The 26458-nt window shown below is 32.0% G+C and overlaps 3 protein-coding genes across 3 annotated transcripts; 1 reads left to right on the top strand and 2 right to left on the bottom strand.

Annotated features, from left to right (window-relative positions):
* Positions 1–667: 667 nt before the first annotated feature.
* On the bottom strand, positions 668–3876 carry LOC7496119 (alpha carbonic anhydrase 4). Its single transcript, XM_002308891.4, has 7 exons — positions 3643–3876; positions 2364–2584; positions 1948–2054; positions 1688–1790; positions 1404–1565; positions 1251–1304; positions 668–1051 (listed from the first exon to the last, which is right to left on the bottom strand). Exons 1-7 carry the CDS (start codon positions 3761–3763, stop codon positions 962–964), a joined length of 858 nt encoding a protein of 285 aa, XP_002308927.3. The 5' UTR covers positions 3764–3876; the 3' UTR covers positions 668–961.
* An 11637-nt stretch (positions 3877–15513) lies between these two features.
* On the bottom strand, positions 15514–17938 carry LOC7473601 (alpha carbonic anhydrase 4). The gene is made up of 7 exons (XM_024602707.2): positions 17793–17938; positions 16862–17088; positions 16663–16769; positions 16454–16556; positions 16135–16293; positions 15961–16014; positions 15514–15757 (listed from the first exon to the last, which is right to left on the bottom strand). The coding sequence occupies exons 1-7, from the start codon at positions 17914–17916 to the stop codon at positions 15674–15676; spliced, it is 858 nt and encodes a 285-aa protein (XP_024458475.2). The 5' UTR covers positions 17917–17938; the 3' UTR covers positions 15514–15673.
* A 2690-nt stretch (positions 17939–20628) lies between these two features.
* On the top strand, positions 20629–24688 carry LOC7473602 (eukaryotic translation initiation factor 3 subunit E). Its single transcript, XM_002307979.4, has 8 exons — positions 20629–20899; positions 21385–21539; positions 21996–22223; positions 22346–22467; positions 22747–22966; positions 23220–23362; positions 24037–24174; positions 24358–24688. The coding sequence occupies exons 1-8, from the start codon at positions 20692–20694 to the stop codon at positions 24455–24457; spliced, it is 1314 nt and encodes a 437-aa protein (XP_002308015.1). The 5' UTR covers positions 20629–20691; the 3' UTR covers positions 24458–24688.
* The last annotated feature ends 1770 nt before the right edge of the window (positions 24689–26458 follow it).

Here is a 26458-nt window from a genome sequence, read left to right on the forward strand (position 1 = left end):
GTATCTTGTTTTATATAGTTTTGTATTTAAACAAACTTCGGATGGAGTTGAAATTTGATGAGGAGGTTCCTTCTCTACGAGGTCAGCTTGCTAGCAGCATCTGGGGCTAGGAAAATCCTTAAATTAAGCTAAAAAAATCATTTTTTTCTATATAGGTTAGGTGAGTTTGCAACTATAAAAACAATTGTATATTAATTATTTTTAGAACAATTTTTATAAATTACTGGCTTTTCAGAATATATCAAAAACTCTAATTTCATAAGGTCCAAGTCTAGAGACTTTGAGCTCCGAAAAGTTGCTGTCTCTCTTACTTTACAGTTCTGAGCGTTCATTTGCTCTATTTTTGTGCCCTAACTGCTGTCTACTCAACATGTAATTAAGTTGTCTCTCCCTTAGCGCAGCCAGCAGTACTTGAAGGCATTTTCTTTGCCATGTCTCAATCATCAATACGCACTAATTTTAAGCATTTACCCGCGGATGCCTCTACTGATTCTCCCAGCTTGAGTTTCTTCATCACAGCTAGCCTGATAGAGCACACAACATTTTTTTTATATGAATTACACATGCTGAAACAAGCAAACGCTTTGTTTCAAAATTGCTGGCTTGCAAAAATGAAATATGTAGTTGCAACTCATCTAAGTCTGTCTAGCTTGGACACAAAAATTAATTACTTACTTAAAAGAAGCTATATAATACGTTATAATTTTATTGAATTTATCATAGATAGATATGTACTCAACAAGGATGGAGGTTTAGAGAAAGCTCAACGGCTAATGGGAACACACTAGTGGCAAAGGAACACTCCTTCCCTTTTTCCTAATCTCGGTTTTTGTGGTACCATATAGAGATATTCGGCATGGAATCTTAGTATAATGGCAATAAACCAGCTGAATAAATGATATACAGAAGTCTGCGTGATGAAGATCTCTTGAGTTCTTTACTCTTCAGTTTGTATTACTAGCTAGGCAGAGGCCTGAATCACTCTTGGAATGTACTCAAAAACTGCTCTTCCATCCGATGACTGAGTTGGTCTTGCATTTGCCTCATATCCCTTAAACAAAAGAACCCAACAGATATGTTAAATCAGTAAAACTGCTTTGGTCTTGTACACAGACGAGCACGAGAGTGCCTAAAGCATCATTGTTGTTTTCTCTGAAAATGCTCTCAGAGGATTCACTTGCACATTTCCAAATAAAAAATTAGAGACATTAACTGGAAATGCATCCTTAAACTGAACTAAAAGTACTTACATCATGAACAGCATCCCTTAATGCTTTGACTTGCTCCCTTGAGACTGTCCTGACCTGTTTATAGAAGAATGCATCAGAATAATCATATACATCATGCCGGTGAAGAAGATATATTGAAGATGAAATGGAATGTGAATGTTTTGGTAAAAGCACCTTCTTCACTATTGTCCAGATAACACCTTCGGTGCAAGGAGGACTTGTAAGGGAACCGATATATCTGTAATACTTTCTGCTCCCAAATTTGATATCTCCTGGGTTGACAATCCCCGCATCTATCTCTTCTTCGGGGTCAACATGAGTTATATGGTGGAACAACTGCCAAAAGGGGGAAATAGTAGCGCTCAAAAAAAGAACTTCAGATTTAAAGATGAGAATCGAACTTTACGAGAAGTTCCAGGTCGAACAAATTTGTAAGCAACTGAAAGACATCACAATACCCTTGAAAGGAAGCGATCAGGCCGACCATATTTGTAAACAATTGCAGAAACAGCTACCCCTCCCTGAGAGCTATAGTGAACTAGGTGAAGCTCCAGGTCATACCTGTTAAAAAATGAGAAGAAAGATTTGAATAGACATTAGATCTTTATGGGAGAAAATTGTAGAGTGTGAAGTGGAGTAGGTGGAAGAGATCGGATCATTAACGTGAGATCAAATAAACTTTCAAAATCTCAATAATAAAGAAGGCAAACAAATAAACCTTGAACCATTGAATGTGTGCTCTGAGGGTGAATGCCAATGGCCTTGCTTCAGCTGGTAACTAGTATTATTAATCGTGATTTTTCCTGCATCTCCTTTCCAAATCACCTAGTAAGAAATTCAAATGGAGTAATAAATCTGTCACACCTTTTTTCTTCCAAAGTCATTGTCGAAAAGTAACAGATAACAAGCGTTTCTGATGCATACTTTTGTAGCCTGAATACTGGTCAACTACCAACAATTCAACGACGAAATTATGATCAAAATCTTTATAGGGTCCATTCTTTATAGGGTCAACGATCTTATGCATGCTACAATGGCAGAGGTGGATTAAAATGAATCTTGTTTTTAATTAGAATGAGTTGCTTCTTAAGTAAATCCATGAATTATTGAAGGGAAAAGAAGTAGCTAGCTTACTGTAATGTCATGCCCCCTATTCTTCACGGCTGCAGGAGCTGCTTGGTAATCCCTACGCAGCTTTCCTAAGTTGGGAAAAACTTGCACTGGCCTCCCGTCAAGGAGATCGATAGGAGACTGCATTTGTCCTTTACCACAAGTTTCCCAATGTGGGTTAATCTTTCCCCAATTCTTTGGCCCTTTTCCAGTTCCTTCTACATATGCAAATTCACTTTCTTTCTCTGTTGATGAAAGAAAAGAATTAAATTGACTGGACTGTTTAAGAAATCATATTTATGAAGATAATTATTCATGATATGAAGTGGATCTCCACTAAGGACGACCAACAAGTCTTAAAGACAAGCCTCCAAAAAATTAAAGCCAAAGGGAGGTTCCAAATTCCTTTTTGTTTTTTTTTGGAGACATAAAGCACAGATTTGGCTCTACCTAGGACTAAAAGTTGAGTGAAAGAACATAAGAAAATGAAAAATAAATCACTTTCAGAAAAGGAAATCACAAATTGATTTAACTTGGTTCATCTTTCGAAGCAAATAATATAACGAAAATAGGTGAAATAACTATTCAAACATGTGGCAATAATATCTAAAAAAAATCAAAATATATAATTCTTCGTCAAGCTTGTTATCATCTTAGTTTTCGCAGTTATAATTTAAAAAATAGATTTAAATTTTTTTATAACCAATTTTTTTTTATAAAATCCTAAATAAGATACATGCAAAATTATGATATATATATATATATATATATATTAATTAATCAAATAATTTTAAAACTATAATTAAAATAAAATACAGTTTCAATAATTAAAACAAAATACCGCACTGACCCTTAGACCTTTGTGTCCAACATTTTAAATAATCTCCTGGTTCTAAACCACATGCACGAGAATTTTAAAAAATAAAATGCAGAGGTCAAGAGCACAAAATCTTCTTCATTAAAATTAAGAGCCAGTTAACCTTGTCAACTGGTAGCACCACCTTGCCACTGAAAAAGAGGACAGTGTGATATTTCCTTAATTAAAGAAAAAACCTTCAAAAACAAATTTGAATCTCAAGATTGATTTTTTTCTCCTCCCTGTTCTTCGAACAGAAGGATACCAATAAATTAATCCTTCAAAACACAACAATGTGACATTTCATCTGGGATTTCTGCGATATATCAATCACTGCTAGCCAGTCAGTAGAATATTAAATAACAGAATGCAGTGTAAACAGTGAAAAAGAAGAGCACAACAGCTTAAATCTGTCAACTAGTAATTAGAGAGAGATAAAGAACATACCAACTTCAGACTCCGAAGCAAAGCAGATGGTGAGTGAAAATGAGACTATGACGAGAGAAACAAGAAGGAGAAAGCTCGAAATGTTAATGTTGTAGACATTGAAGTGACTGGTGCTGGCCATTATAATCTCTTTATTTCTTAGATGTTCAAGGAGTTAAAAGCGACAGGTTGATGTAACGTAGGTGTATTTTTTTGAAAGAACAAGCAGGCCTTCCTTACTAGTGCGCACCTACACGAGACGTGCTCTCTCATTTATATAATGTTAATATATATATATATATATATTCTTGAGAAATATTCTGCTTCTTTTTTTTTTGTTGGAATCTTGATTTCTTACTCATGGTATAATAAATTACTATTCCGTAATTTATTATTATTTTTCCTTTAGATCGCTTCTAAATTAAGATTTGGTTATTTATAGTATGCTTATCTTTTCTGATTGTCCATATCAAAATTAAAAGAAGTTAATGAAACTCAGGTATATAATTTATAGAATATCAATAATTATGACTTTATTATCATGATTTTTTGATTCATTTAATTTTATATTTATCAATTTTAAAAGTAAAGAATTGTTTATAATTAAAAGTAATCAAAATTATGACGTTTATTATCAATAATAATGACTTTATTATCAAAATTAAAAGTAATGATCAATTGATTCATTTAATTTTATATTTATTAATTTTAAATCCAACAAATTAACACTTGAAGCAAAGAATTGTCTGGACGGCTTACCTGTTAATTTGCAATCCATCGAAGCGTGCAAAACGGTTGCTTAGCACATGAAGTAAGAAATATTGCACTTTATTTCTTTTCTTTAATTATAATTTGATACCGTTAAATCTTGAAGTAAATATGCTTCCTTTTTAGCTTTAAAGATTTAGATTTAATTTATTCAATACTACATATAAAAGTATGAATAATTATGAGTTGAAACATTCGAATCAATTAAAATATAGTACCCTTCATTTTTAATCAACTTAATATCTAAAATATATAGAAATCTTAGTAATTTTTATTATGAATTGTTTTTCTAAAGAAATTTAATACTTTTTACACTTATTATTTTCCTTTTTATTTAAGTAATTATTAGTGGTTGTATTTTATTTTTTTATAATTAGGCATATTTGTAATATTTTTATTCCTTTTCTTAAAAAATATAATACCTTTTCCGTTTTTAATTTTTTCTTTTATAATATTATTGCGTTTTTATTCTTTTTTATTACGAATTTAAAACCTTTTTTTCATATCTTTTTTTACATGAGTAATGCTAATTTTAAATAATAGTCTTACAATTTGCTTTTCTATAATTAGCCTGAATTTCAATACATTTTTTTATTTCTTTTTATTAAGAATCTTAATAACATTTCTGTTTTTAATTCTACTTGTGGAATTTTAGTCCTTTTTATTAATTTCTAAATATTTTTTTTATAAATTGCAATTATAACTTCACTTTTTTGTACACGGCTAATTATTATTAGTTGTATTTCCTTTTTTTAATTATAATTATCTTTGTTTTTTGTTTTTTTTTTAATAATTTTTAGTTTTTTTTGTTTTTTTTTTGTATAAAGCTAATTAGAAGTTGTTACATTCTTTTTGAGTAATCAGCCCAAATTCTAATTAATACCTTTATTTTTTTTTTCATTCCTTTCATAAAAACTTAATAGCTTTTCCATTTGAAATTATAGTACCCTTTTTAATTTATTTTCTTAATATTTTTAATATCTTTTCCATTTGTATTTTTTTGTTATTTGTACCTAACTAATTATTATTAGTTGCAATTCCTTTTCTATAATTAGGCTTTTTTATTCCTTTTCTTTAGAATTTCAATATCTTTTCTATTTTTCTCTCTCTTTTTTTGCATATAGCTAATTACTGTCATTTATATAATTAGACACTATTAATAAATTATTTCCTTTTATTTGATTTTATGTTTTCTTTCGCTCTATACATGTAAACTCTTTCTCGGTTTCGTGTACTCGGTACATGAAGTGCATTATTGAAATTGATTTCACTCTTGATTTTAATAGAAAAATAGAAGAAAATTTATAATCCTCATAAAGCAACTACCAATACTTACTCAATAGGAGAAAATAAACATAAAAGGATTATAGAAATAGGGGAGAGAATTAAAAAAATATATTTTTATGTCTAAGTGTAGATATTCTTTTCAGTTTTAGTGATTTTGGATGTTATTTGACTAAAACTTGTGTATAATGTCTTGATAGCTTTTGATGAACTAGAGAACATGTATAATTGGAATATATTTATATTTTTATCTTCTAATTTATTATCTATTAACAAATTTCATATTTACTTTCAATTTCATATACTCTATTTTCTTTTTAATTTTTTAGTTAAAAAGTTGTAACATGTTTTTTTTATTATTAAACACAACCTCATATTTTTTAATTCAATTAGGATATAATAAAAATAACAATAATTATAATTAGTGGTTTCTTTAATTACTTTTTCTTTAATCTGGTTGAGTTTTGTAAGAATACAATCATTAGTAATTAAGAAGGGCAAGAGAGCTTGAAGCAAGAGTTAGAAAGACTATATTCTTAATTTTAATAATAAAATTTCTATTGATGTTATATCTTTAACATTTATCCCACATATTTTAAAAAAACTATTTGTAATATTTTTTTTGAAAAACTATGATATTAGTATAATCTTTTTAAAATTTAGTGGAACTTTGAATAAAAATCAGATTTTTCTTTAACTAAGATGTTCTTCTAATTTAGAAGCATACATTGTTTTCGTTTTCTTAAATAAGGGCTTAAATGTTTTTTATTTTTATCAATTACTTTAAATTTCATGTTTGATATCAAACATTTCTGAACTTTTTCAAACTCCTTATCAAAATGTTAATCGGTTATTAAATTAATAGGCTATATACAACCTTGTTTAAATAGCCAACTAAGTATATTTCACTACTTATTAGTCAATGATAAGTTTTTTTGGGTATAGAAAAATTAAGACCAGCTTGCTAGAAAGCAAGATGTGAGATTTTAATCTTTTCAATTATAGGTGAGTCTTGTAATTGACCTAAGATGGGTTATATACTTGTGGGGCAAATGGTAGCTCATAAGTAATCATGTCTAAATTAGACTAAGCTTGTTATGGTACCTCCTGTATGGACATGTGATATCTAGAATGAGATTAAATACTTCTAAACATTCTAATTAGAGTGCTAATTACAATAGAATATTTTAAAAATTGCTCTCAGGTGTATAGGCCCATGAAGTTCTAGATTTACTTTATCATAGCTCATTTTAAATTTGATTATGTCGATGGACCGTAGCCATTATAGTCTTATTGAGTTTAACAGAAGCCACCACTAGCCTAAAAATATTGCTGTGATTATCTAATCATGTCATCAAGTTCTATAAAAGAATAATCATATAGCTACACTTTAGGCACAAAAACACCAACATATTAAATTATGCAAATATGATTTATTTTTGAGATACTTTATCATATGTAATTTAAAATATATAAATGTATTTTTTAAAAAAATGTTTTGTTGTTTTTAAATAATAAAAAAATTGATTTATTTAATACCCAGAAAAACACTTCGCATATAAGTCACAATTCCAAATATTAAAAGATAAATATAAAATAGTCATTTGAAAAAAAATAAGAAATTAATTTGAAGAATTAAAACTTTGTTTGGCAAAACAAAAAAAATAAGTAAAATAAAACCACCAAAAATTTGTTAAAGATATGTTTTCCAAACATACCCTAATAACAAAGAAAAAAACATCAAGCTTCTTGATACAATACCATGCTTGGTCCGAATAGGCTGAAAACAAATGTCCCAACCTTCCTTTTTTTCTTTCCTAGCAGAGGGGATTCAAAACCCAAACCCATAAACAAAAGATGGGGAAGATTTTTACGTGTCAAGAATCAAAACCAAACATTGCATGAATTTTTCCCAGCACCTCGTTTTTTCCAGGACCCCAAAACATGCATGCTTAAGATTCTTTTTTTTTTAAAAAAAAAAACATGGGACAACAAAACAAAAGAACAAAAAATCCTTGCACCTTCTGAATCTTCATCAACAAAAAAACATTTTCACGGCCAGGACAAAAACTATACACAACTTAAAGTAGTACTGTAGAAAAATCATGCATGACAATCATTGAAGATTTCCAAGCATGGTTCATGCATCATTGCTTACAAGGGTTCCAAAGCAAGGTAGATATCATCTTATGTCAAAGAAACATATATCCAGAGTCTAAGCAAGATAAAAAATGTAGCCCAAACATGGCTTAGGTAACAAACAAAGCATGCAGAAATAATTAATAACTTTAACTCATGCAATCAGCATACATAAAAGACTTAGTCCCCTTACTCTCTCTAACCTTGGTTGTAGCCAACTCCAAAGAGATTAGAGACAAGAATGGTAGGACCAACGAGTTGAAGCTTCAAATGGCAAAAAGAAGAGGCAAGGCTGCTGGACTTCTCACGGTTGGTCTCGCCTGCACAACTGCTGTGTTCGGCTAGAAAAGGTCACGGTGGCTGGACCAAGAACTAAGATGGAGCTATGCCATGGAGAAAAAAATGAGATTCTACAATTGACGTCACGATGAAGCTGCTGTGTTTGGCTTGAGATAGTGGTGCTCATTGTGCAACTGCTGAAAACTTGTTGCTGGAGGATCTGCGATGCCGCTGATGGCTCACAGCTGCACTGCTAGTGGAGCTAGAACGCTGGGGGCTCACGGTTCTTGTGGAGGAAGAGTTATTGGTGCAAAGTGGCAGGAACGCTGCTGGAGTTGGAGAGGCTGCGTTGCTGCGTTCGACTTCAAAAGAGGTTGGACCGTCAGTGAGAGGTTGACGTACAGCCATGGGTGGTTGTTTGCCTATGGTATCTTTGGTTTTTGAGGATGTAGTGGTGTTTATAGAGGCTGCATAGTGGGAGCTTTGATATGGATGAAAATGGAGTTGGGTTTTCAGGTTAAATGGTCACTGTCATGGCTGGAGGCTTTGATTGTCGAGTGGGGGTTGTGATGATTTAAGGGCTATTTCTGGGTTTTTTTTAGGCTGGAAAGATTAAGGAGTAAGGCCGTTGCAGTCTTGGCCGTTGCAGTCTTGGCTAAAGAGATAATGTTCATGACAGTGTTTAAATCCCTCTCCAACTGTTTGGGGTTAAGGTTTTAAGCTATTTTATAGGACAAAACACAGAAGGATCTAAAGCCTGGGTTATCTTAAACCATTGATGTTTGAAAATAGTTCCTGACCATTTATTAAAACTAAAGATAAATGCTTGTCTATGTCTGCGGCTAGCAAGTGAGTACAAGGCTATCTTGACAAGTGGAATAGTGTTGGGTACCTTTTTTGGGGGAGAATTTAAAGGTGTCATCGGTGTAACAAGGGTTAACATTTTGGTTTACAGTGAAATTCAAGTACGAGATGGTGTGAAGATTGTCTTGTTTAGTCGAGAGACGAAGAAGAATCAAAGGCATGAAGGGGGCTTTGATCAAAACAAACGATGCACAGGTAAAACTTCTTTTGACCTAAGAAAAATATAATTTCATTGTTTTGTAAGAAGTGATTTTTGGTATAGGGTTCTTGATTGATTAATTTCAATCCTCAAACTTATATATATATTTTTTTTACTCTGATTCTAGTTTTTGATATCCTTCTATTTAATCATCGATCAGCCTTCGATCTTTAAATTCCTTTCAATTGAGCCATTAATTGCATCAATTTAGTTTTTTAAAGTTTCAATTATATTCCTAATCTTTTAATTTTTATGAATTGATCCGAATTAGACCATCAAATTTGATTTTTCTTCAATTAGGTTCTTGATTGAATTAACAAAACTAAATAGAAATTTAATTAAGTCCTTAAATAAGTCAATTAAACACACTGGAAGTTTAATTAAGTCCTTAAAATTAATTAATTTTTTAAATTTTAGTCAAGTTTGGATTTCAACCTCAATTTTCTTTCTATTAAGTCTTTTTTCATCCAATCTTGTCAAAATATCTCAATCTGACTATTCTTCTAGCTTTTTGACATATTACAATTTAAAGACTTATCTCCCTTTGTCCCAAAAATATTTTTGAATTTTAAATTTATGATATTTTAGATTTTTGAATAAAAAAATATTTTTTATAAAATAATTTTTGAGGATCCAAAATTGAGTTAAGACACTAATACAAATAAAACTGCTTTTTTATTGATACCATTTGAATCTTGAGATAATCTTGTGATTTATGGTTAATTATTTCATTGAGAACTCTCGTTCTAAATAAAAATAAGCTTTTGAATTCTTTATGTATGTTCAACTTTTATGATTAATCATGTTTCCTTGGTTGATCATGAACTCTTTCAAACTTTATCCATTTCAGCTTTCTTCTTCTATTTTGTTATTTTATGAACAATAATTGTTTCTTTAAGTCGTTGAACAATAATTTTTTCAGTCCTCACCATCCATACCTACCACGCCGAACCAGCAGAACCCCTTCATCCCTTCTCCGCCATACTTCTCTAGCCACGCGCAAATCAACACAGAATTCCCTCTGTTTTTTCAAGTCGTTGTCGACAGCCCTTATCGCTCTCCCTCAGTAATTACGAGGACTTCCTTTTCATGCTTTTGTTTCTTCTTTTTGTTTGTGAGGATGCATTGCATGCTTTTGGTTTTTTTGCTCATTTATTTATTGAATTAAAGCCGACCCGAAAGAGATTAAAATAATTTTCTTGAAAACCCATTTTGTTTTTTTGAGAAAAATGTTTTTTTGAGCTTTGATTGATGTGTTTTTTTTCTTGTTTCACTGCAAATCAGAAGAACGTATAAACAAGGAGCTTTTTTGACCCTTCGTTAAGAGAATTAAAGAAGCAACATGATGAATCTTTTGCTACATCATTATTAAATTCTATGTTTGTCTGATTTTTTTTCCAGCTTTCATAGGGGTTTTTGTTCAAATAAGGATGAAGGGTGTTTGCTGGAGTTTTTTTTTTTTTTTTTTTTCTCTGTGTGCTTTTCTCGTAGTTCCTATCGGCGATTTACTTGGCTTTTCATTGTTTGCTGGAGAGTGGAGATTAAATTAGTTATTAATAGGCTTGGACTTGCATCATCAACAACAACATCTCCCACACCTGCTTCCTTGAAACAGTCCTAACCTACAGGAGACAAATAGCGATGTAAATATAGAATATCTAACGTAAGAAGACAGAAGAAATGTCGTAGGAAATAAATGGGCATGGAAACAATATCTTGGTTCATGCAAGCATTTTCCAGACGTTGCACGATATGGACATTCATTGCGGGCCGAAGTTTTCTTAATTAAGGAGGGCTGGATAAACCAAGAAGCATCGCCGGCATCATATACAAATGAACAAATCAATTGAATAATAAATTATATATTGAGGATCCAATTGAGAAACTTCTTAGTTTGGGAACTTGATTGAGAATCAGTTTATCGATTAGTAGATTTATTTGAGGTCAATTTGCCCTTGTTTCTTTTGAGCTCAAAGGCTGGACCCTTCTCTTGAATTCTTCCCAAAGAAACATTTGGTTTTCCTAGCCATCACTTCCTCTCATTGAAGAGAATACCATTGAATTAAACACCCATTGTCTTCGATTGTAAATATTGTTTTGGAATGTATTAATGCAAGAAAATGTTGACACAAGTTACTTAATTTGAAAGTTTTCTCTTCATTATTTTAGTATTAAAAGTTTTACAATTGTATTGGTTATTAAAATCTAGACACGCTAGGGCTTGATTCTCTAGATCCTTTTATCTTTCAATTATATATATATATATATATATATATATAAAATCATATCTAGATAAATAATCACTTCACTAAAGAAAGCTATTGGATATACAATTGTTTGATAATATCTGCTTGTGTATTTTAAAATATTTAATTGATTCTTTTATTTTTCTCTTTTTTTTTGTATTTTTATAAAACTTTTAACAATACACATGCAAATTTATGTGCCAAAAATACTAGTTTTATAAAAAAGTATAAATTTCTTTTGAATCTCCTATCTCGATACACTTGTTCATTGAATATGAAAGAAGATTTAATATGGTACGTAAAAATTAGTTAAATAATACCACCTAAGAGTAATTTTTTTTTTTAAAAAAATTATATATATATATATAAGTGAATTTTTGTTTGTTAAAATAGAAAGAAAGTCTAATGAGTTGTAGCTCAATTGATATTAGTGTCCTCCTTTTTTTTTTTTAAGAGGTCTCGAGTTTAAAATTTTCCTTCATAACCAAAAAAAAAAAGAAGAAGAAACTTTAATGACAGTGAAGGTTTCTAAGATATTGATTTCACCATATTAAATATAGGGGTTGAAAATAAAAATCAAGACGTTGCTTTTTTTCAATAATCATAGGTATTTTCCAGCTTTTTTAAAACAATTTTAAAGATGCACCCCTCATATAGATTTGAATTTTTTTAAAAAATAAATTTTCTTAAATAATGGCTAGGATATTTAAACTAAAGAATTTATGAGAGGGAGCAAACTCTTTAACCATAGATCTATTTTTAAAAATTAAATGACATAGAACAAAGTTATCCTTTTCTAATGCTCTTTAATTTTATCAAATCTGTTTTGTTGAAGACAAAATTATGAGTTTGAAATTTATATTTGATCACTTGTTCTGATTAGATGATATTTTGATCAAGTTTGACAATCAATCCCATTTTTTATTGAAAAGTAATGGTGTATAATTTTTTATTTTATTAAAAATAATAATTTATTGTCGTTTTGGGTGTTGTGACCTAAACAACAACAACCATTAATTACATTATTTCTCTTTTAGTATTACTGACTTAAATATTAAAGAATCTCTTGTTTTATAAATAACTTATTTTTTAAAAATACTCAGGCTAAGTCCAAACACAGAGCTCAACTAGCACTTTTTGACCCATTTTCATCGACCATTGATGTGTGTGTGTGTAAGATGAGTAAAATTCATTCCTCTCACTTTGCTTTTGAGAATATTTAGAAATGCAATAATGATCCTAAAAATGCATTTTTGATCTTAGAAAGATAAAAAGCTCATTCAGCTTTGACATTTTTGGTATCTAAGATGAGTAAAGTTCTTCAACTACATCGAATTACACCATATTGACATCAAATTAAACCAAATTGAAGATCGATAATCTTATAAGAAAAGTCATCTAGTTTAGTATGTGTATTGTCACACTGGACACCACGGTGATCTTTAAGAAAAATAGGGAAAAAAAACAGGGTTTCTGGTTATATTAAAGGAAAGATACTATAACCTTTAAAACATCCTACTTGAGATAGGTTATATTACTAGTTTTGTTTTAAATTACTATAAATTTATTATATTATACTATCAATGGTAGGGCCTAATACTCTTGACTTTTGAGTCAATGAATACTATGGGTTAATACTTCTACCTCTATTATAAATGAATATTAAAGGTAATCACTTGCTCTGAATCTACATGGATAATTTCATATTGGGTTCTAAAATGGGTATTGAAACAACAAGAATAGAAAAATAGGCTTTGGACCCACAAGATTAGGTCTAGACCATTTTATTCAAAACTCTTGTCATTGAGTGAATTCTTACACCTATTTATTTTAAAAAAATATTTTTTTTATTGGTATGTAGGTCCAAAGGCCATTTTATTTGGGTTAAGTTTTTAATGAGCTTGATAAACTTATTATAAAGCCTAAATATATATATATATATATATATTAAATGCCAAAAACAAGTTTTTTCAATGCTACAATATGCAAAATAATTTTTTTATTTGTTTTAATATATATATATATATATATATATAAGCATGGTACTTAAAAAAGGAACTAAATTATGCAAACTAGAGATATTTTTTATTCTTCTTTTTTTAAAAAAAGCTTCGCCATGAAGCAAATTAAAACATTTAATTAATTATCTTTTTTTTAACCATTTATTTAACACATGCTAGAAAAATAAAAATAATGCATCAGACACACAAACATCCATCTTCTTCACTAATTTACACACATACTCTACAGTCACACATATTTACAATCACAATCTACCAACAATAAAAAAAAAACACATTAAAGCAAACACAATCAGAAATGAACCTTCCAAAACGTTGGGAATAGATTATAGTTGCTGAGATGAAAGCAAGGAAGCTATTGGAATTGTTGGAAAAGTGGCGGCACATGGGGCCACGAGCTGCCGTTTCTAGAGGTTGGAAACCTGATGGACTTGAAACTCCTCTATCCACTCTTTAATTCTCCACTAACATTGTAGCAAATGGACACCTGTAAAGGGCGCTCTGCTATGTTGAATTTTCAGTCCTCCTCTTGTTTATCAATCCAAGCCTGCCTTTCTCCCTACTCCCGGGTATTGTTGTTGTTGCTTCTGGGAGAACCTTCGACCAGATATGAAACTACAATATCTCCTATTTGATCTCCTACTGATGCCACAACAAACTAATACTTGTAGAGGGAGCTCTCCCACGTTGAAGTTCGACATCTGCTCATGTTTTTCAGTCCAGGTCTGCCTCTTCTCCCTGCTGCTAGGTGTTACTTTTGATGCTTTTAGGAGAACCTCTGACCAGGTATGAAACTACACTATCTCCTCTTCTATCTCCCACCAACGGTATAACAAATGAACACTTATAAAGGGAGCTCAACTACATTGAAATTTGATTGCACCTATTTTTCTTTCTTCATAACTGGTTGCTACTACCACTACTTGTAGGGGGCTGTTTTGTGGAGGTTTAAGGGTTTGTCTTGTGGCGGTTAGTTCCAATGATGGAAGACGGGGCTGATGTTAGTCGGGGGCTGTCACTAGTGGTGCTGGATCTTGGCTGCTGCAGGTGCCAAAAGGAGTTGAAGTGCTTAATAGTGAAGGGACTGTCATTAATAGCAAAGCCGACTTAAGGTGAATGAGGGTTTTGGACAAAACTACAAATGAGATCTTTTAAAATATTTAAGAAATATTTTATTATTATTTTTTATATATGTCTGACAAGTGGAGTCTTAGACAAATTTCAATTCATACTTGGGGCACTTTGGTAAGTGGAAGCAATTTTTATTTTATAAAAGCACAATTGACAAATATACTTTATTTTTTAAGCTTTTTGTTAAATGGAGGTCTTAGACCATTATCCAAGTGGCTCTACCTAGCAGAAAAGATGGTTTTTGTTGGTATGGGTTTTGTGTGTGGTTTCTTACCAAGAAAGGGAGAGTAGTGCATGGTGCTAGTCTTATCCATATCTTAATAAATTTTAATGTGCTCATCTACCATATTTTAATAAATTTTCCACCACTATTTTCCCATGGTGTTTATTTACTTTCAAAATAACTTTTTTATAATATTTTAATTTACTATTAAGTTATTGGGGTAATTTTAATTGTACGTCTAAAATATTGTTTTTCGTAATAATTATATTACAAAAAAAAATATTTCTCAATGAAATCATTTTATTAAATCCAGTTAATAAAATCCATAAATATTCATATATTTCCTTTTATGATTCTCACTAGAAGATGGAGGAAAATTTCCCTCAAATTCTTTTACAAGAGAGAACATCAAAATCTTAAACACTAGCTCTGTACATTATTCACTCAAAAAGAAAGTTTTCTTTTAATTAATTTCATCTTTTTGTGGATATTCATATATTCCATTTTATTAACTATATTTAATAGAATAATCTGAATGAAAGCAATACAACTGATATAAAAAATATTTTAAATGTACAATTGAAACTATCCGACGGTAAATTTAAAGTTTGTCTTAAGTTATATATATATATATATATATATATGTCTCAAGTCATCGATTGTAATGAATTCAAATTTAAGCAAATATTTTTTTTACATTAATATTTTATTATAGAAACAGACAGCATCTGCCAAACAGATTAATTAAAAAGAACTTCCATGATCGTTACATTTTATTGCAATATATATATAAATGCCAAGAATCTATATCCATCAAACATCATCGATGGAGGAAATTATGTGTGTCGTGTGCTTCTTAAATATTTTCTCTCCCTCTTTGCCTTGTATAAATTATTCATTAAAGGTTCTTTGACGGCCGTATGAATAAATTAACTGCTCTTCCATTCAATGGCTGAACTGGCCTTGCATTTGCTTGATATCCCTGACAAAAAAATGCAAGTTAACCCTTTTTCTCATGAAGTATACAAAATTAAAAAGGTTTAATAACAAGCTTTTTAGGTTTAATATTTAATTTCACAAGTTCTTTTAGATTAATTAGTTTATTCGAGGAAGTGTTAAGCATCAATTTTTGAAGCAATTTTTATCAAGTCTGTTCTAATTGGTTATTGATAGGTGTGGACTTACATCATCAACAACATCTCTCAGCAGTTGCACTTGCTCCCTTGAAACAGTCCTAACCTACAAGAGATAAATAAAGATGTAAATATATAATTAACGTACGAAGAAGGAAGAAATGTAGACAGCAATCTCGTGGGAAATACGTGTTCCTAGAGAAATGGGCATGGAAACAAGAACAACCTTCTTGACTACTGTCCATATGACACTCTCGTTGCATGGAGGAACTGAAAGAGAACCAATATATCTATACAACTTTCTGCTCTCAAACACCATTTCGTTTGGACAAAAAATTCCCAGACTCTTCTCTTGCTTTGTGACCGATTTTATATAGGGGAACAACTGCCAGAAATGAGAAAAGAGATAAGAAAAAACAAATAATTAGAAAAAAATAACAAATGTTGTCTTCTATCTACTTCCAATTATAAATAACGAAGTACTTCAAAACCAGAAGAGAACATAATAAATTAAAGAAATACATGTGTGTAGCAATAACAAAAACCTTTGAAAGGAAGGGATCAGGTTTGCCATATTTGTAAAGTACTCCAACAACAGCTGTCGCTCCAAGAGAATTCACATGAACTATGTGAAGCTCCATGTCATATCTATTTTAAAATTTGGGCAAAAAATAATTAAAATGCCAAATTGATCGAAATAAGAATAATCAAAATCCCAGTTCCCAGATGATGAGAGAAGGCAAAAAGCACGTACTTTTTGAAATTGAATGTATGTTCAGCAGGTACATGCCAATGGGAGCCTTGCAGATTGTAATCAGTCCCATTAATGCTAATTTTTCCAGCGTCACCTTTCCATGCCACCTTATAAATTGAACGTAAATTTTAAGATGTAGTACCATACATAATGTTTTCAAGAAAAAAAGAAGAAGGTACGTATATAGCTTCCTACGTACCAGAATGTCACGTCCCCTGCTAATTATAGTAGCATTTGCTGGTTTATAATCTCTTCGTAGTTGATCTTCTTGCCCATAGAGAACTTTCACATTTTGGTCAAGAAGATCAATTGGAGATTGCAATTTTCCATCTCCACAAGCTTTCCATTTCGGGTCAAGCTGGCCCCATTTCGACGGTCCTCGACCAGTTGCTTCAATATAACTGAATGGAATTGTATCGTTTGTGACTGCAATATTTAGAAAATATCATTAATAATGATAATTATATAGAGTTGCATCTAATATTTGATGGATGAAGAACTTGACCGCACCAACTTCAAGTTCAAAAGCAACGCATATTGTGATGGAAAGAGAATATTGGAATGAGAGAATGAGTGAAACAAGAACCAAAAAGCTCAAGTTAAGGTTGGTGTAGACTTTGGAGTAGGCACTCATGATGCTTGATTTCTTCTTCAATGTTTTTGGCCAGTTTTGCGTCTTGTTGAGGGAGTGATTAATGATTGTGATAATCCAGTTGAATTATGTAGCGAAAGCTTTCGAAATATACAGTAGCATATTCGACAGCGACGGTGACAACAAGAGATAGAAATTTCAAGGAAAAAATCACGCTGCTTGTTTTTGTGATTCTTAATTGATATTGTGATTCTTAATTGATATTAGTATTTACAGTCTAAAGTACCTATTCATGGCAAAACAAAGAAACCGGCCATGTAACAGAGCAACGTACGTACGTAGAACAAGGGCAACAGCTGTATATACAAACACAGAGCAAGGATAATATGCCCTTGAAACTAATTAATATAAGGGTATATTATATAGTTTCGGCCATATATTTGTGCTTCAATATTTCAGCAACAGCTTCATATACAGAGTATAAAATAATTTGTGGCGCCTAGCTAGTGCATATTATAGAAAGAGAGAGAGACCATACCAGGTTTAAAGCCGATCAATTCACGTCCAGAAGCTGCAGCTAAGACCGTGAAAGTAGAACACAATATCAAGAAAATAAGAGATACAAGAAAGAAGAAGACTTTGTAGCAGCAGCAGGTAGTCATGGTGGCTACCTCTTGTTTTTCGAGGTAGTGAATAATACTGATTATTGGCAAAGACATGTTCCTCTTCATATAGAGAAAATGTGAGTGCGAAACAGTAAGAATTTGAAACGTTCAGAGGAATTATCGCAGTCAACCAACGTGTGAATTAACCCTTATTGGCTAGTGTGGTAAATGAATCGAAGCAACTACAAGACAACGGCAAAAAACAAAAATAAATAGACAATTTAAGGGCAGGCAAGGTGGGGTGCTATCTGTCAACAATTTTAAACATAGGTCGTGAAGATATTGAGACGAATATTTGGCGGAAACAAGGCAAAGTACAGATTGATCATATTCATGCTAGCATTTTGCATACGATATATATTATGGACATTGCAAGAGTTATCTTTAAGGGCTGGATAAACCAAGAAGCATCGTTGGCTCCATCTACAATTAATTGAATAATAAATGATATATTGAGTATCCAAATGAGAGTAGGATTTAAACCCAAGACATCACTCCCTCTCCTTCAAGAGACGAACACAGCACCCCTTGTCTTCGATTGTAAATATTGTTGTTGAATGCATCAAAGCAAGAAGATGTCGACACAAATTTCTTAATTTGTAAATCAATTGAGCTGCTATATTCTATTCATATTATTTAATTATATTGTCCAGCTCATATATATATATATATATATATAGATGCTGCAGAGTCACCATTGCTATGGCTGGTATAAATATACCACATTTGTTCGCTGAAAAAAATAACACAGAGTCAGCATTCAATGGATGAAAGGGTCATTGCATATCTGAAAAAAAAAAATCCAAAATAATTTAACATTTGTTGGCATGTAAGTCTTATTAGACCAATCAGTTTTACTGGGAGTTTGTACAAAATCATCTCGAAGGTGTTGGCTAATATATAGGCTCGAAGGTGTTATCTTTCCAAAATTGATTTTCATTCCTGATTCGGTGATCTCTGGAAATATCTAGATGAATTAGTGATGGCATGTATGGGTTTTGGTTTGAGATGGAGGAGCTGGATTAATCAGTGTTCTTCAACAGCTGAATTATCTGTTTTTTTTGGTGAATGGATCTCCTGCTGAAGAATTGGTGGAAGAGTTTGTCTTATTAAATCTATTGTAAATAATTTGTCTTTGTTCCCTATCCCTATGACGATTGCTGCTAAAATTGAGAGGTTGATCAAATCCTTCCTTTGATCTGGTATGGAAGAATAGATCCAAAAGATCATGATGGTTTTGGGGAATGGTTCCATCGTAGATAAAAATGAAGCCGAGTCTTGATCATACTGGTCTTTGGAAAGATGACGTTCTCAAGTATTAAAAAAAAACAAAAAAACTATGTACTTGTGATTGTTTATTTAAAATTAGAGCAGAAACTACAACTTCAAATATTTCTCCATCCAAACAAAAAACTAAAAAACTAGAGTTTTTAAAATTTATTATGAGTTTGAAAAACATATTTTAGAGTTATTTCACGGTTTTGTTTTACAAGTTCTTCACTTTTTTTCTAAATGAATTAAGAAGGCATGAATAATGTTTTTTTTTCTTTTTTTATACAAGTAGTACCTACATTTTAGCAATGTAAGAAATTAAAATTATTTTTTATATATTTTCATATTTAGTTAGTGGGATAATTAAATTCTCCATTATAATCTAAAATAAAGGTTTCTTTTGAGTTAACAATGAATAAAAAGATGGTTTTTAGTAATGAAATAAAATAAATATTCTATAATTAGATTATCACAAATATAAATTATTAACATGATAAACTATGATTTTGATTTGTTTATAAATTACTTGTCTAGATTGTTACTTTGCTCACACTAAAATAACTCAATAGGAATAAATTAGTTTCGTTAAACTCCTCTGAAATTTGGACAAAGATTTAATAAAACTCTCTTATTAAATTAAATAAAAAAGACAATAAAAAAGCTTGATAACAGTAGCGATAGCATCGCCAGCAACTTCATGTAGGCTGCCATGAGCAGCTTAACCAGTCAAAGCAAGTTTAGCTCTGCTTTGGCCAATATTTCTCATGAAATAAAAAGGATTTGTGAAAGAGAAGAATTCCTTCGATCCAGCTTTAGCTTGCATCTCACGAAAAAGCAGTCTCTTGCTCCTTCAGTCTCTCGTGTGTTTTTTCGAAGAAAGATCTGTAAAAACCATGAACAGTAAATTCCTTGCTTGATCCAAACAAGTCATTCCTCCTCCAACCAAGTGTGTTATTGGTAACGCACGGTACTTTTATAAAAATATTTTTTAATTAAAATTATATGTTTTTAGTTTTTATTTTACTTTTATTTTTAACATATCAAAATTATTAAAAAATATTTAAAAAATAAATTTCATATTTTTAAAGCAAAAAACTATTCGAAAAGCGTTTTGAAAACAAGTCAAAATACTTTTATTAAAAACTATTTTTTTAATATATTTCTACAAAAAAAAATTATAAGAAACAACAGTTATCATAATTAAAAAAAAAACACTACGTAACAATAACGAGCATTTGAATGAAATCTTTCAACATCGATCATGGACGAGAGGGTGACATTATTTGATGTCGAATATGTTTTGAGAAACATTGATAAAATCTAATATCTTAATAAACTTAATTGATAATGTGGAAATGCATCGAGGACTAGATTGAGACTTTTCCAAAAAATAACCCAGGGATATACTTGATATTTCACAAAACCCCTTGCTCCCTCTCCTTTCTCTCGTTATCTAGGTTAAACCCCAAAACAGCAGAGCAGCAGCCAGTATCCACAACAATGGCGACTTACGATCTGACCCCACGAATCGCACCGAATCTAGACCGCCACTTAGTATTCCCTCTATTAGAATTCCTTCAAGAACGTCAGCTTTACCCAGATGAGCAGATCTTAAAAGCCAAAATCGAGCTTTTAAACAAAACAAACATGGTTGATTACGCTATGGACATCCACAAAAGTCTTTACCACACTGAAGATGTCCCTCAAGGTAAACAAAGCAAAACCCACAAAAAAAAATGTTGTTTACATGTAGATACACTGATTTAGTGTGTGTTTTATGAAAGATTTGACTTTTAATGGGTTTTTGTTTGTATAGATAGGGGGAGTGTGTTTTTGTGGGTTTCTGGTAATGATTTTTTTTATTGCTTTTGGTGTTTTTTTTTTTTTGCTGCCCTGAATGGGAAAAGAACAACCTTCTAAAAAAGAACCTTTTACCACTTGCACCTGTACATATAGTGAATTGGTATTGTTTTTGCTTGATTAATTTTTTTAATTTGGAAAAAAGATTTAATTTTTTATACTTGCACCTATAGATACTGCAGAAGTGTGTAGTTGCTTGATTGAATTGTTTAATTTGAAGAAGATAATTGATTTTTTAACACATAAATGTGACTGTACTTGTACCTATAAATATATTGAAATTGTTTGTTTCTAGAATGTTGAAGGTTTTATTGTTGTTGCTGGTGGTGTTAGATATGATTGAGAGGAGGGTAGAGGTAGTGGCAAGATTGAAAGCATTGGAGGAGGCTGCTACACCCCTGGTTTCATTCTTGCAGAATGCGAGTGCTGTGCAGGAGTTGAGGGCCGATAAGCAATATAATCTTCAGATGCTTCATGACCGTTATCAGGTTTGTTTTGTTTGCAAATCTTCATTTAGAGAGTGTAATGGGTTGGTATTCTTTCTATCTTTTATTGCTTTAAGTTATTTGTCTTGTAGGAATTAACTAGGAACTAAGAGAGATCTAAATTGATATTAGGAATTTCGAGGTCTTGTCTTTATTCATGTTGCAACATTGAAGAGGGTATTTTGTTGAACTTAATAGTTAATAAACAATAGTGATCGTTATTGTGAAAACTAGTGATTTTAATCAAAGAGCCAAACCCATTTTCTGTTCAGATTCTGATGTCCACCTGTTTTACTTCCAGACCATCAGTGCAGACATTGATTCAATTAAAATTGCTCCCCATTTGCTATTTGTAGACCTCTTTAATATTTCTGTCAACTAAAGTTCCATGTTTTGGATGGAGGGGTTTTCTTATTTGTCCATCTAGACTCATTGAATGATAGTGCTATTTCTAAACAGATTGGTCCGGAGCAGATTGAAGCATTATATCAGTATGCCAAATTCCAGTTTGAATGTGGAAACTACTCTGGTGCTGCTGACTATCTGTATCAGTACAGGGCCTTGTGCACTAACAGTGAAAGGAGTCTGAGTGCATTGTGGGGAAAGATGGCAGCTGAGGTACTGATGCAAAACTGGGATATTGCTCTTGAAGAGCTTAACCGGCTGAAAGAAATAATTGATTCTAAGGTTGTTTTCCGCCACTTACTTCCTGCTCTTCTGTTTGGGTTGTATGCTGTTTTTCTTTTTCTTTTTTTCTTTTTTTCTTTTTTTGAGTAAATGTGCTTACTGTGGAAAATGTTCTGGTGCAGAGCTTCTCAACACCTTTGAATCAGGTTCAGAGTAGAATATGGTTGATGCATTGGAGTCTCTTCATCTTTTTCAACAATGAGAATGGAAGGACACAGATTATTGACTTGTTTAATCAGGACAAGTATGACTTATCCTTTTTTTTCTCTCTGCGTACATTTTCAACTTTGACATGTTTTCTATGTTTTCTCTGACTAAAAAAATGACTTGTGGATATTACTTTATCAAAACCTATACTTATTCTTAAAAACTTAAGGGGGCAGAAGTTAACCAGCATCTCTTTATCTCAGTTTCTTTTCTTCCTTTGAACAGGAGTAATCTCTCAATTCAATAAACTATTTTTTGGACCTTCTTAAGACATATAGGCTTACAGGATGACAGGAATTATCTCCATTTATTTTAGGTATCTCAATGCCATTCAAACCAATGCACCCCATCTTTTGCGTTACCTAGCAACTGCATTCATTGTCAACAAAAGAAGAAGACCTCAATTCAAGGACTTTATAAAGGTTATTCAGCAAGAGCAGCACTCATACAAAGATCCTATCACAGAGTTTTTGGCTTGTGTCTATGTTAATTATGATTTTGATGAGGCACAAAAGAAGATGAAGGAGTGCGAAGAAGTAAGCTTTTTATGCCCTAATGAAATTGGCATGTTAATATTCCTGAACAAGAAATGCATTTTGATATTCCTGTCCAGGAATTGAGCTGATTGCATCATTTAAGTTGTAATGAAGTTCAATTTACTGGATGCCCCTTTAATTTGTTTTTGGTCTTCGTAGTTGGTGGGGCTTTATGGTTATATGTTCTCTGTTCATAAATTTTCCTTCTGGTTGTCAGCTCCTGGATTATACTAACCTGTCACACTCATTGTAGGTGATACTAAATGATCCTTTCCTTGGCAAACATCTAGAAGATAGCAACTTTTCTACTGTGCCGTTGAGAGATGAGTTCCTTGAAAATGCCCGTCTATTTGTCTTCGAAACCTATTGCCGGATACATCAGCGCATCGACATGGAGTATGTACATCCTCCCTTAAATTGTTTTCTAAAACTTCAGAACTGGAATAAATGGAAATTCTGTCCTCGGAAAAACCATCCTTTTTAGTGGATTGTGTAAAATGTCAGTTTGATCTCATTGAATGCCCATTCTTTTGTTTTTCAATTGTGATGCTCACATGTCTGTTGAAACTAACTTATTTGCCCCATGGAATATCTATTATCTGTACAATCAAAGAGTATAGTACCCGTGGATTTGATGATTTTGATCCAAACTCTTATAATACAAAATTGATGAACTGATCCTGAGGCTTCAATGGTATTGGTCCAGAGACTTAACAGTCTGACTTTTTTCAATTGATTACTGCCATTTCAAGTGGTGTATGAACAAGGCTGCTAGTAATTGTTTTTTGCTAGAAGTGCTTTCTCTCCTTGTATATTTTTTTTTCTTCTATTGTAACAATGCAAAATTATTTCGTCATGTAAGCTGTTTGCTTTCATGAGAAGTTAATTATCGTCCCCCCCTAAATGCACAAGGGTTGTGCTTCTATTTAATCATATTTGTGAAATGGGTCGCAGAGTCCAGAGCTGAACTGCCAATATTTCCAGTGAGCTGTGTACTAACCAAGCTTGTGATGTACATTTTATTGCTTCTGTTAAGATACTAATTCAAACTACTTTGCTGTTCGTGGCAGAGTCCTTGCAGAGAAATTGAACTTGAATTATGAGGAGGCTGAGAGATGGATTGTGAATCTCATCCGTAACTCAAAGCTTGATGCTAAGATTGATTCACAATCAGGAACTGTTATCATGGAGCCCAACCATCCCAACGTGTAAGATGGATTGTTATATCTGTAAATGACAATGATTCTTGTTACCAACTAGTCTTCTTGTCTTTTATTTCTATGTATACCTAGCTCCCAGATAACTTGTATATGTCAGCTCTCAGAGGTGTCTACTTCTCTTCAAGAATTTGGTCACAAATCTTTATCGAAGTTCTTGTATCTTTATCGCAGGTATGAGCAGTTGATAGATCACACCAAAGCACTATCAGGCCGTACTTCCAAGTTAGTCAGTCAGATTCTAGAGCATGCACAGGGACAGTCTGCTCGATAAAGTTTCTCTGTGAAGAAGACTCGGAGGATTTATTTGTAAGGTCGTCGGCATCTGAATTTTTGTTTCTCGTCCATCGTGGCGGTCAGATTTGGGAAATTGTACTGATTAACCAACCATTCCCACAAGTTCTAGAATTAGAGCAAATCTAGAAAACATCTATTAATTTCGAAATGAGAGTTTATGTTTTGCTTTTTCACTTCTATGAAATATCAATGCATCTTATTTTCAGCAGTCATGGGGTTGTAGTGAAGCCGAAGCTCCTTTTTTTTTTCATTTTTGAACTTTTCTGTTTTTCAATTGAATCCTTCTATGGGCCTAATTAGATATAATTATATAATTAGGCTTGTATCAAATTAAAATCAAGAGGACTAAAATGTAAAACATGGAAAAAAATTGTTGAGGGAATTTAGTGACCGTACCAGTTGTGTCAGCCATTGAGATATTTTCTGCCTGTGAGGAGATCATCAAGATTCAAGATCGAATGAAAAAAAAAATCTAACACCAAAACAGGCCGGAACACGCATAAGCTTTTTCGTTTTCGTTGTATGCTACGGTACACTAATTGTAGATCATTCCTTGAACTGTATGTTGGATTTTGAAAATAGGGGTGGAAAAAGAAAGAAACAATTTGTTCTTAAATTCAACTTACTTTGTGTCATGATGGAGAGAATTCTTGCTCTTGTGATTTTGTTCGATTTAGGGTTTTAATTAAAACAAAGAAGGCTAAATATGATTCTTTCTTTTTATTTTGGTTTAAAAATTTATTTTATTTATTTTTTAGTTCTTGACTTTTAGGGAGAAAAGAGAAAGTCGTTTGAAGTTCGTAAGGAAAGAGAAAATCATTGGTTGGGTCATCTTTCTATGAAGTAATTAGTTTTTAGTATCAATGGGTTTCATTTAACTAGATGAGTTCGATGATGATTGTTTTTCTCTAAACATCCCTAAAAAAAAATTAGACCTGATTTAGAGATTTTTTTAATTTAGTTGATTTTGTTTTTTTGTTGATTTTGGGGTTGTTGGGTGGTTTGAGAAGGTTTTAATAGTGACTCGGGTTTATTTTTAAGTGAAAAGGGGTTGAAACATGAATTCTACCTGTTTTTCCAGCTATCATAGTGGTGGTCAAAGTTTGTAACCCAGCAGACAATATGTTATTTGTCATAGTAGGCGACGCGCAGCGACTTAAAAAGCGGAAAAATATGGCCTGGGGTGCACAAGCCAACCTCGAGCCCAAGAGTTTGGGCTTTTTATGGCCCAGGCGGGCTGGGCCACCCAGGCCCGCACGCCTAGCCTAGCCTCTTTTTTTCAATTTCATCTTTTGAATTGAGTTTTTTTATTTATAATTTTATCATTCAATATTTGGTTGATTTTGAATTAATCTTCATTGTTATCATGTAATTAATAAAAAAAATGTTATTGAATCCAATGAAGTCCATAACCCGGTTTACGGGTTTTGCGGATTCCCTCGGGTTAACCCGAGTCAATCTAATATATCATCATCTTGATCTCAATGTTCTAAAAAAATCATATTAATATTTATTTATTTATTTTAATTCAAGCCATGGTTTTATTAATCGTTTAGGTTACCTTTGAATCCAGCCGCGTAGATTTTTTTTCTTAGGTTACCTTTGAATCCTGCCGCATAGATTTTATTTCTTTTTGATTTTTTTGTCTTTGATCATGTGAAGTTAACGGGGTTATGTTGAGGTCCCGGCTACTAGCAAAAAAAATTTTACATTTTAAAAAAATTGATACGGCCACAACATACTGCAAGCCAAAAAAACTAATTTACCTTCTATATCGTCTTAGAATCCAGAGTACCTGGATGAGTTAGTGTCTGGTTAAGAATCCTGCGCGGTTTTATTTTTGAAACTGAAGCTGACAACCCTTAGGACTGGTTGGGGAAATGCAGGCGTGAACGATCTGTATTGACAATGACCCGGAGAAACCCTTGACGCATGGTAATCTCAACGGGTTTTGTTGGTACTGCTTGCTGATTTATTA

Source organism: Populus trichocarpa, chromosome 6 (assembly GCF_000002775.5).
Source record: "Populus trichocarpa isolate Nisqually-1 chromosome 6, P.trichocarpa_v4.1, whole genome shotgun sequence".
Taxonomy (NCBI): domain Eukaryota; kingdom Viridiplantae; phylum Streptophyta; class Magnoliopsida; order Malpighiales; family Salicaceae; genus Populus; species Populus trichocarpa.